This window comes from Coenobita brevimanus, chromosome 101, assembly GCF_032717465.1.
Source record: "Coenobita brevimanus isolate Jiangsu-jjx chromosome 101, ASM3271746v2, whole genome shotgun sequence".
In the NCBI taxonomy this organism is placed as follows: Eukaryota; Metazoa; Arthropoda; class Malacostraca; order Decapoda; family Coenobitidae; genus Coenobita; species Coenobita brevimanus.
Window position 1 is genome coordinate 573018 of NC_137054.1, and position 12835 is coordinate 585852.

Here is a 12835-nt window from a genome sequence, read left to right on the forward strand (position 1 = left end):
TCTTGAAACATCTTTGTTTAGCACTGATATGATTGGCAGGAAATCTAGACAATACATTATAAATTAGGTAGTTCCAGGTGAATGTAAATATCACTTAGGCTTCTCCCTTCCCTCCTTTTACGTATATTTATTACGAAAATAGATTATAGGGCATATTTCAAGGGGAAAAAAAACAGCGAAAATTAGCGAACGAGTGCACGTGAGGTGTTGTCAGGTGATAATTAGCCAATTCCAGGTGTTTGGCACTCTCGCTTACCTTATTTCTTTCTTGTATATATTATTTGGTATAAGAATAGGACATAGGGCTTATTTCAATGGATGAAATCAGTGAAAAATTCCAGGGAAGATTTACTTAGCGTAGCACGGCCGGGCAGGCGAGAGGATAGGGTAATGGAGGGGGGGTAGGGAGGGGAGTCAAGAATGGGGAGAAATGGCTAAATTGTCAACAATGGATGGGAGTACAGATGAGATTAGGAGTGCTGACTAGTGTTGGACATTGGCAGTACTGATAGATGATACAAGCCCCCACTTGGAAGCCCGGGTGAATTCAAAATAACACAGAATCACAAAAGCGACGCCCCGCGGTATGATCCCTTGCTCCCAAGCATCACGAAAGTGACGCCCCGCGGTTAAGGGGTTAATGGGGGTATGGGTAGATGGTCTGATGATTCAATTGGTACTTGGTGGAAAAGAAAGTTGAGAACTCCTGATGTAGACCGTTATCAAATACACCTATTGTATGTGTTTGCATCTCTGGTGATTAACTTATAAACGCAGGTCTGTTTGCTTTATTTCATTTTAGAAGGCTCCAACATTCTTGCATGCATCAGCCTTGTCATCTAATGGTGGCTGTACATGCTGCTTGATCTCTGGCAGCCTCCCTATTCAGTTGCTTATTCTTGAGGTCACACTCAGCGACCTCACCCCAGGTCTTTTTTGATCTGCCTCTCGCAACCCTACCCCTAATGTTAACACTTCTCACTTTCTGCACCCCCAATCCTTCATCCTCTCCAGATGCTATACCATTTCAGTCAACCTATCCTCATCACATCACCAGTGCACTCCAGTCCCATCCTACCTCTCATCTATGCCAAATGCCTTAATCCTGTAAGGGATGGCCACAAACAAATTGCCTCCATGTTGCCCTGTCCCCCCCCCCCTCCCATCTCAAACCCCCCATCTCTACCTGATACCTCTCCACTCCATCCCTCCATCTCATCCTTGGTCTCCCCCTCCCTCTCCCCCCCTCCACGTCACATACGTACACTCTCCTCATTAGTCTCTCGTTCTCTGTCATCTCCACATAGCCAAACCACCGTAGACTGTTGCTAATGCTTTCTACCACAAAAACACAGGTAAAGTGGCAAAATTTGTTACTGTGTTTTTTACATTCAGCCATTAATTGATTTTTTTCATTCCTTGCACTGGACATTAGCCATTCTAGGGTGTATCCACACCTAGAATAACTGTGAACAAGCACAGACGAACAGGCATTAGTTCAACAGTTGTGGATGGCTGCCGAGCATAAATTTCCATAAATGAACACCCCAAAACTTGATCCACTGGTTGCCACCGTCCCGAAAAGTGGTTGAACAGATATCTACACATGGGTCTTGACATTTACCTTTGTTTGTTAGCACTTGCTTTTGTTCTTTTGCAAAGTGTAGAGTCACTCATTAGATAAGAGATCTCATCCTCTATTGGTAGGTGTTTATAAAGCTGTAGCACAGTAATTTATCAACAGTTATATCAATGCATGAAGTTGTTTCTCAGGTATAGGGATTGAATATACCTATACCTTATATAGTGCAGTACACCCATACCCTGATATCCAGCAGTGATATGTACCAGTGGGAGTGTTTGGTCAGGGAGTATGTCGGATATCTAAGCAATTTTCCCCATAAGATACTGAAGAAAAGCCAGAGATGCATTCCAGACCCAAACCCAAACTCTCATATATCATACTCAGTCAACAGAGACTGACACAGAAACACCAGAGGTAATGTTATTGTCTGCATAAGCAATGCCATTGCTAAAAAATGAGATAGCAAACATCACGTCCAGGAAGGCAGTGTGGGTGGGACGTGCGGTGTGAGAGACTTCTAGCCAACTGAGAGGCAGTCAGCTTGCAGCAAGCCAAGTGGGGTTGGGGGTAGGTGGGCAGATGGGCAGGGAGACAGACAGAGGTGGGGGAGGGTGGGGTGATGGACAGGCAACTGGCAGTGCACCAAGTGGGGGTTGGGGAGGGCAGAGGGATGAGGAGGGAGATGAGCAGGGGTGGGGGAGGGAGATGAGCACAGGTGGAGGAGGGAGACAAGTGGAGGTGGGGGAGGGGGAGGGGACAGGGAAGGAAACAAGATGGCCAACAGCCCTACTACCCTCCCCCCTAGTCTCACTTACTCACATACATACTCACTCATCACTCTCACTCATGCACTCATCATTCTCCACCATTTTCACTCATTCACCCTTCTCACTCATTCACTTACCCACCCTCCCACCCACCCTCTGTCACACACACACACACACACACACACACACACACACACACACACACAGGAGACAAGTGGGGATGGGGGAAGGTGGGGGTATGGAGAGAGAGACAACCAGGGATGGGGAAGGGCAGGACAACAGAGCGAGACATGCCTGGCAGTGCTGAGTGTGGTGGGGGATGGGGGAGGGGTGGGGGAGAGAGGAGGAACAGAGGGTGGAGAAGAGAGATTTGGGGGGGGAGAGAAAGAGGTGATGGAGGGATGACAGGAACAGCCTTGTTTCAAACCTAGGGAGAGGCGGGGTGTTGGACTGGAGAGGTGGGGTGTTGGACCAGCAAGGTGACAGACATTCAAATTGTTCAGAATGTGGGAATGTTCCCGTATTTCTTGTGTTCGGCCTACTGAAGCACCAGTTATCGATGCACTGGATAACAGGTACGAGTGTACAGTACATTTTATCATAACCACTTCAGGCTGATGACAGTTTAACTGAGTATAGGAAATACTTTTAAAACATGAGAGGTCATACAGGACAGTCTGCAGCATTCATTCAACCCCTCAGTCACAAGAGATCTACTGTAAACTGGATAAAATTGTGATGATATAACAGAAAATGAAAAATCCATCATGATGAAGAAATGAAGGAAAGTATGTCCTGTTGTAGTATGCCCACAAATGTTTTTAATGACTGGTGTATTGACAATCCACCATCAAAAGAATGCTAATGCTGCAACTTCATTAGACAGTGGTGAAGGCAGTGAGCTGCTGCGTGAATTGTTTGTGAGGCTGCATGAGAAGTACCCAGGTGATGTTGGGTGTTTTTCCATCTACCTACTCAACTACTTGACACTGCAGCCTGGTGAGGCCATGTACCTTGGACCCAACGTCATCCATGCATACCTCCTTGGTGGTGAGTTGGAAACCAAAATACTGTATGTGTGTAATTACTTAGTTGTAGTACGCAGGAACTGAGCTGAGCTCTTGTTGTCCTTTCTCCATATCTACTTTTACTCAGTCTAGTTTTAAAACACATCAGTGTTCTTTGCTCACACCATTGCCTCATCAATGCTGTTCCAAGTATGTACTGTACTTCAGTTTTTTTTTTTCCATCATTAAGACACCTGCTTTTTCACAGGTAGATGGGGGTGCTCACCATCCACTCACTCAATGTAGTGCAGCTCCCGGATGCCTGCCCTGTCCTCTCTTCTTTCCTTTTTTCCTCTTCTGTCTTTCTTTCCTTCATTCTTTCTTCTTCCTTCTGTCTGTGGGTGACTCTACGCTGAGTGACAAACCAAATGGTTTTCTGTACACCAGGAAACCATTTACTATGGTGGGTGGTAACCAAATACTGTAACCAAATTATGGTGTCTGGTGGTTTAGTGGGTAATTAAAATGCTCTAGTCAGAGTGAGCCGGTGCATGTTTATGTCCAAGGGATGGTTGGGGTTTATTGTCCATGTAATGCCACTCAGGGATGAGTGAGGCTGGTCACTCTCATCTTAAATGTCAGAACCAACTTGCATGGCCCTGGGCTCCCATGCTTCTCATGGGGCAACACTGGATTAGATGATGAATGAATGAAATAAATTCATGTACTCTTGTTCTTCCATCATCAGTCAGAAAAGGATCTTTTTTGTCCACCTGTTTAAATCCCCTCACATCTTTGAACATTTTAATAAAATCTCCTTTCTCCTTTCTCTCGTGTATGGGGGGCACGGTGGCTCAGTGGTAGAGCATCAAGCTCGTAATCTGGGGATTGCAAATTTGAGCCTCGCCCGGGACTGCCGTGCCAGGAGTGATAGTGCGCTCCTGTAACCTAGCGGGGCTATATGATCCAATACAGGGTGTAGCATGGGGGAATGCCATTTCTTCCATTTCTCTCGTGTAGGATTGATAACTTCAGTTTCTCCAGTCTTTCCTTCTAAGAAAACTCTTTCAAACTAGGTATAATCTGATAGCCAGTCCTTGTATTATCTTCAGTTTATCAGTGTTTTTTTCCTATTTGGTGACAATACCTCTTCTGTGTATCCTGATCTTGGTCTTATCATGGACATAATGAACTCCTCCAGCATCTCCTTATCCATGTACTTAAAAAACACTCCTTTGCTGGTCAGTAATCAATATGCTATCTATCTATCTATCTATTGCCAGACACCTTAATCCCATACGGGGTGGTCACAAACAAATCGCCTCCACGTCGCCCTGTCCCTCACCATTTCACTGCCCTGCTCCCAGCTCACACCCCCCTCTTTCATATATCTCTTCACTCCATCCCTTCATGTCATCCTTGGCCTCCCCCTCCACCTCACTGACATACACTCTCCTCATCAGTCTCTCACTCTCCATCCTCTCCACACGGCCAAACCACCTCAGTGTGTTTCTCCTAACGCTTCTTGTTACATCCACATCCACACCACAATGCTCCTTCACATCCTAATTTGTCAGTGTCTCTCTCCATGTGACTCCACTTACTCCTCTCGAATAACTCATTTCCACTGCTCTCATTCTTGACTTGTGTTCCTCCAACAATGTCCAAGCTTCACTTCCATATGTTACAGTTGGTATCACTACACTGTCATGTGGTAACTTTTTCACTTCCTAGCTCACTTCCGTTTCTGACCAGCAACCTTTCTTCCTGCTGTACCCTTTCAAGCACTTCACCCTCCAAACTTCCATCCTTACTCATCACACTACCCAAGTACTTAACCCTTAGGGTACGCAATTCTCCAGCCTCGACTGGCCCCCAGGACGCAAAAATAGGTCAATTTTTCCACATCCTCAAAGGTTAAAAGTTTTATTCCTGATTTATAGAGCTTGAATTTACACACTTGAAAATGCAAACCCCCACCCTCCTAGACCCAATAATTACCGAGCTATGGCCCTTCAAAGTTTATAATAGTTACCCATCGCGGCCCCGGCGAGAAAGAAAATATGCCACTCGCATCTGTTTTCTTCGTAACAATACATACAAAAATCACCAAAATCAATTTTTTTTTTTTGGTGTGTATAGATGTTATAAACCATTGTAATATGCTTAGAAAAAAATAAAATAGTAACAAACCCCCCAAATAAATATGATAAATAAAAATTATCCTTCCCTCCTCTCCTCTCCTCATACCTCCAATCCTCTCGCTCCCCTTCCCTTCCTTTCCCTTCCCTTCCCTTCCCTTCCCTTCCCTTCCCTTCCCTTCCCCTCCTCTTCCTTCGTCTAACCTCCCCTCCCCTTTCCTCTTACCCCTTCCCTCCCCGCCAAGCTGTCAAATCTAGCAAGGGAAAATGGTCATGAACCCCCCAATAAAAATATGATAAATAGTAAAAATTATCCTCCCCTTCCCTCCCCTCTTCAAACCTCCAGTCCCCTCCCTCCCCTTCCCTTCCCTCCTCTCCCCTCGCCTAACCTCCCCTCCCCCCTCCCCTCCCATCCGAGCTGTCAAATCTAGTTTTCGTTTCGTTTCGTTTTCTTTTGAAGGCTCCAACATGCTTCCATGCGTCGGCATAAAATAAAATGTCTTTTTCAAGTGGGTTTCGAATAAAGACAGCTAAAATACTGTGGTGTGCATATCTGTATGCAGACACCATTAAATTACAGGTAGTGATTCAAAAACACGTGCCATAAAGCATAAAAAATATGCAAAATATTCGAGGCCGGGGAGGTGTTAGGGGGCGCAGGTGGGGGGGTAGGGGATTGGGGGGAGCTGGTAAGGCAAGGAGGGGGTAGATGGGGATGGAGGGATGGGAGGAGACCACCACAAGACACAAAGGAAGGGCCAAAGTGGAGTACAGGGACATGGAGGGAGGGTAGGGTGGAAATACCCTTCCCCCCAGATGACTGGGGAGGGGGACGTGGGGATGGATCCACATGGGAGGGGGGGATGCATGAGGAGGGGATGGGAGGGGTTGTGGTGGTGGTAAGAATGGTGGGAGGTAGGGTAGTAACAAGGTAGTGGAGTAGAGGGACGTGGCGAGAGGGAGGTGGGAGGTACACCCCCCACCGCCTGGTTGCGGGCCTGGGTCCCCTCTCTGGTGTGTCCAACACCTAGTTCTGATTGGTTAGAAGCCATCTACATCACAGCTGAGGTGGAGCCAGCTGCCACCAGTTTTTTGTGGATGTTGTACGATCAGTGTTGCTTGTCCTCTTAAGAAATTGCGCAAAAAGCCCGATTGATGAGATTAGCACTTCAGGGGTCAAACATACTCACATTTTCCATTTCCTCATCATCCAACCTCACTGTACATTCACTGACTCCTCTTGAAGACCATAACGTTACTCTTCCCTACATTCACCTTTAGATTCCGATTCTTGCACACTCTCCCAAACTCATCCACCAAACCTTGCAGCTCCCCTTCGTCTTTACTTAGCGACACAGTATCATCTGCAAACAACAGTACAGGGAGTTTCCAAACACTGCCCTCTCTCGTTAGGGCCACCCCAACATCCAGTGCCCTACCTTGCATCTCTTTTATAACCCAGTCCATGTACAGACTGAACAACCATGGAGACATGACACATCCCTGTTTCAACCCAACCTTCAAAAAGAAAAATTCACTCAGTTCACAATCCACACACACTGCACCCATAGCACTCTCATACATACTCTTCACCAACTTCCCATTTACTCCATATATTCTTAATACTTTCCACAATCCTTGTCTATCCACCCTGTCATATGCTTTCTCCAAAGCCATGAAGGCTGCATACAATTTCTTTCCCTTCTCTAGAAACTTTTCCACCATAGATTTAAGAATGAATATCTGATCTACACAACCTCTTCCCATCCCAAAACCTCCCTGTTCTTCTCCAACTTATTCCTCTGTTATTTCCCTAACTCTGTGAGTAAGTATCCTACCATATACTTTTCCTATTACACTAAGAAGACAAATACCCCTATGATTACCACACACTTCTTTTTTCCATTTTCCTTTGTACAAGGGAGTGATTATACCTGACCTCCAGTTCTCCGGGACTCTACCTTCTTCCCAGGCCAGTCTGCACATCTTCCACATCCATTCTGCTACTATCTCTCCCCCATGCTTCAGCATTTCACCACACACCTCATCAATTCCTGGGGCTTTCCCCATTTTGACTTTTTTCATTGCTTCCACAACTTCCATCCTACTGATTTCTTCCTGTCTTCTCACCTCCCTCCATTCCCCAGCCACTTATACTCTCATTACATTCATTCTCTGTGTTCAACAATTCCTTAAATTGTTCTATCCATCAGCTCACTTTTTCTCCTTTCTCCACCAGGATTGTACCATTTCTGTCTTTCACTCCCCTACTAACCTCACTGCGACCCTGTCTAACTCTCTTTACCCCATTCCAGAACATTTTCTTACAGTCCCTCCACTTTACACTCAAATTCCTTCCAAATTCCTCATACACTCTCTTCTTACTCTCTCTTACTAATCTTTTCGCCTCTCTCTTCCTTTCTACATATAACCCTGTCTTCCGTCTCTCAACTTCCTCCACGCCTCTATTTCTCATCCATTCATTATATACTTCCTTCTTTTGTGCCACAGCCTGTCTCACCTCTTCACACCATTCTGTTCCTTGCACCCTCTTTCGTCTTCTCTTCACCCCACACACCACCTCACATGCTGCACATATTACTTCTGTGAATATCTTGCACACACCTTCCACGTCCCCCATCTGCTCCAATTCATATTTACCCAATCGTTCCTCCACTTTTCTCTTGTATTCTGCCTTTTTCTCATCCTCATGTAACCTTTCCACTCTCCTTGCATCTACTCCTTCCTCCTGCCCTTTCCTTCTTCTATTTCTCCATTTTACATGGACCTTGATTCTGAGCACCACTTGTTGGTGGTCAGAAAGTCCACTTCCCCAACCTCTATATGCTCTTGCATCCATTACACACCTTCACATCCTTTCATCAACACTCTCTTACCAGTTCCAATCTCTCTCTATTAACTGCAACAGTGCACCGGGAACCACCTTCTCTCTCATTTACCATCACTTTACTCTTTTCTGCGTTTACTCTCAAGGCATGACGCTTACAGACATCAGCAAAACTCTGCTCTAGTCTACCAAGTTCTTGTTCGGTATTTGCAACTAGTATTGCATCGTCAGAATTCAACAAATTTCAGATATTCCGTCCATCACCATTCATTACAAATGCCATCCCTCTCTCCATTACTAATGTTTTTGCTTCTCTCATTGTAACTGGCTGGGGAATTGCTGGGAGATGGAGGGATGTGAGAAGAGAGGAAGAAATCAGTAGGGTGGAAGTTGTGGAAGCAACGAAGAAAGTTAAAATGGGGAAAGCCCCAGGAATTGATGGAGTGTGTGGTGAAATGCTGAAGCATGTAGGAACAGAGGAATTTGTTGGAGAAGAACAGGGAGGTTTTAGGAAGGAAAGAGGTTGTTTAGATCAGGTATTCATTCTTAGATCTTCAGTGGAAAAGTTTCTAGAGAAGGGAAAGAAACTGTATATGGCCTTCAAGGATTTGGAGAAAGCATATGACAGGGTGGATAGACAAGGATTGTGGAAAGCATTAAGAATATATGGAGTAGATGGGAAGGTGTTGAATGCCATGAAGAGTATGTATGAGGGTGCTAAGGCTGCAGTGCATGCGGATAGTGAACTGAGTGAATTTTTCTATTTGAAGGTTGGATTGAAACAGGGATGTGTCATGTCTCCATGGTTGTTCAATCTGTATATAGATGGGATTATAAAAGAGATACAAGATAGGGCAGTGGATGTTGGAGTGGCCCTAATAAGAGAGGGCAATGTTTGGAAACTCCTTGTACTGTTCTATGCAGATGGTAATGTGTTGTTAAGTGAAGATGAAGGGGAGCTGCGAGGCTTGGTGGATGAGTTTGGGAGAGTGTGTAAGAAACAGAATCTAAAGGTGAATGTTCTGACGAGTAAAGTGATGGTCTTTGAGAGAAGTGAAGTCAGTGAATGTACAGTGAGGTTGGATGAGGAGGAAATGGAAAATATGAGTGCATTTAAGTACTTGGGAAGTGTGATGAGTAATGATGGAAGTTTAGAGGATGAAGTGCTTGAAAGGGTACAGCATGGAGGAAACGTTGCTAGTTCTTTGAAAGCAATGATAAAAAACAGGGAAGTGAGCATGGAAGTGAAAAAGTTACCATATGACAGTGTTGCGATACCAACTCTAACATATGGAAGTAAAGTGTGGATCTTGTTGGAGAGACAGAAGTCAAGAGTTAGAGCAGTGGAAATGAGTTATTTGAGAGGAGCATGTGGAGTCACATGGAGAGACAGACTGACAAACGAGGAAGTGGAGGAGCATTTGTGATAGGGATGTGGATGTGATAGGAAACGTTTCGAGAAACACATTGAGGTGGTTTGGCCATGTGGAAAGGATGGAGAGTGAAAGACTGATGAGGAGAGTGTATGAGAGTGAAGTGGAGGGGGGGGGAGGCCAAGGATGAGATGGGGGGATGGAGTGGAGAGATATATGGAGGGGGATGTAAGCTGGGAGCAGGGCAGTGGCATGGCGGGGGACAGGGCGACATGGAGGTGATTTGTTTCTGGCCACCCCTTACGGGATTAAGGCATCTGGCAATAGATAGAAAGACTTCTCTTATCATCCCATCCATATATATATATATATATATATATATATATATATTTAACCATGGAAACATCGCACAACCTTGTCGCTTGCCTACATCGATCATGAACCATTCACTTAAGTACCCATTTACCCTTACACATGCTTCACTGCCATCATAAAAACTCATGATGGCAACTAGCAGCTTACCATCTACACCATACATGCACAAAACCTTCCACAATCCTTCTCTGTCTACTTTGTCTTATGCTCTTACGAGATCCATAAATGCTATAGACACCTTATAGTCCTTCTTACAAGCCTTCTCCACTGTCTTTCTCACTGCAGATATTTGATCCACACATCCTCTGCCACTCCGAAAGCCCCCCTGTTCATCACTTACTAGGATTTCTGATATGTCTCTACTTTCTCTATAATAATTCTTCCAAATACCTTCCCTACAGCACTCAGCCACGATAATTGTTGCACTCATTTCGCTCACCTTTATTTTGTGCAGGGATACAGTCACAGCCTTCTTCCACTCTGCTGGCATAGTTTCACTCATCCATGCCCTCTTACATATCTCTAACAAGCACTTCATTCCGCTCTCTCCACAATTATCGCTGCATACACCTCATAAACCCCAGCTGCTTTCCCAATTTTCAGCCGCTTCACAGCGTTCTTAATCTGTGTGAGTGTCACGTTTTCTAGCCCTGCACTCCCTCTGCACGTCCCCAAAACCATTCATGTTTGCAGCCGCTCTGCTTTCTCCATTCCCATTCATCAGGCTTTCAAAATAATCTTTCCATCTGGTCCTTACTTCATCCACATGGGTTAATAATCTACAACTTACATCCCTGACACTTTCACATTTGTTTCTATTGTCACTTCTGCATTTTCTCATCTCTTTCCAGAATAACTTCCTATTTTCAGAGTAATTTCCATTCATTTTTTGTCCTAGATCATCATTTACCTCCTTCTTTTTCCTCTTTACTAGTCTCTTTATGTGCTTCTTGCTTTCAGTATGCTCAGTTCTTATTTCAACTGACCCCTTATCCTGTATCCACTCTTGCCACTACTTCCTCTTTTCCTCCACTGCTCTCTTAATCTCTTCATCCCACCACAGTAATGTGGTAGAAATAACATAGTACCAAGGTAAAGATATACTGTATTTCCATGTAACACAGTCACTAAGTTAGCAGTGGGATTAGAATGAGGGAAAAAGCCAGGAAAGTAGTAATTACACAGATAAAACTAAAAATAAGGTGGAGCTGTGGTGCATACATAACCAGTGTTGCACTATAAAGGAATGGATGATCTTCCAAGTATTACCCAGGGATGTGTAAGACCCAGCTGGATTAGGAGGGGATTCCCAGGAGACTGCAAGAAGATGCAAGGTTCTTTTCATGCAAAACCTGAGGGCAGTTTATTAATTTTACTCATAGTGAACTACTACTCTCAGTGCCTCAGTTCCCTGGCTAACTGAGATATGCCTTTCTTCCTCACTGTTCCTGTCAGGAAAGAAAGTGCTTAAGCAGTAACGTCTTATTGTGTCATTTCTACTGAAGCAAGAGAGGAAAAATGTGTTTAGGCTGTGCAAAAACCTCGATTATGTTTATGTAAAAAAGCACGATTATGAATGTCAGCTGTTTGAAAGCATTTTATCTAATCTATGTATAGTATGAAAATGTGTTGCCTTTGTTTTCAGACTGCATAGAGTGTATGGCATGCTCAGACAATGTGGTGCGGGCTGGGCTGACTCCAAAGTACCAGGATGTAACTACTCTCATAGAAATGCTTGATTATTCCATGGGACCAGCTGAAGCGCGGAAGTTTGAAGGATTTAAGATGGATAACTACACAATTTTATACAACCCACCAGTGCCTGATTTTGCAGTTGATATGATTGAGGTAGGTGGATCCCTCCCACTTTTTTTTTTTTTTTTTTTTTTTTTTTTTTTTTTGTCCGACTTCTGGGCATAGGCTTCACAGCCTACTCTCAAGGCCCAGTGGTCCTCCTACATACACACACCTCTCTACATGTCACCACTTCGGCGCTATCACCCACTGTCCATATTGAATACATGCTAGGGCTGTCTCATACAGGACTGGTATATTGGTATTAGTGGGGGTACTTTTATGACATGTCGGCGGGTTATCTGGTAGATCAGGAAAGTCTGCTTTTATGAAATTCAAATCCTTAAACGTTCCCTGCCCCAGCCGGGATTCGAACCTGGGTCCATTAGGACTGCAGGCCACCTCTCTACCGATTCAGCCACCGCCTCCCAAATATGCTGTAAATCATCATGTATTGTAACTGGTGGTAAACCATTAGTACTTTATTTTTCTATATTTATATATAAATTTATAATGTAGATAATATTCTTTCATTCATCTACATGACATTACTTACTAAGTACAGGTATCCCTCATTTGAAAATGAAGTCCATTCCCCTCGATTGTAAAATTAAGTGAAAGTGCTATAACATGGAGTCAGGAACCCAGGGTTGGCCTACTGGGGAATGCATTTGACTAACAAATCCAAAGCCACCCTAAACTCGAGAGGTAACATTTCCAGGCAGACTATCAACATTTCCTTAATTTTAGTTCATTCAGTAAACCCTGAATATGTTGAACTAATTGAGGACAGAGATTGAAAAAATAGCCAGTGTTCAGTGGGGGTGTTAAAGTTTGTTAATGCCCCTTGACGCCAGTCGTAGGTGAATTCAAAGTCCTGGAGTAGTTTTCTGATAATATATTAAGCACCGCCTTATATCTTCACACAGCAACCGTGGACACCAC

At 44.3% G+C, this 12835-nt stretch overlaps 1 protein-coding gene across 1 annotated transcript in view; it reads left to right on the top strand.

Annotated features, from left to right (window-relative positions):
* The window catches only part of LOC145414872 (mannose-6-phosphate isomerase-like), a 114891-nt gene that overhangs the window by 81880 nt on the left and 20176 nt on the right, over positions 1 to 12835 (top strand). Inside the window, exons 5-6 of the mRNA XM_080284292.1 lie at positions 3235 to 3402; positions 11742 to 11944. Of these exons, the coding sequence (XP_080140418.1) occupies positions 3235 to 3402; positions 11742 to 11944 (371 nt within the window). The remainder of the gene's footprint in view (positions 1 to 3234; positions 3403 to 11741; positions 11945 to 12835) is intronic.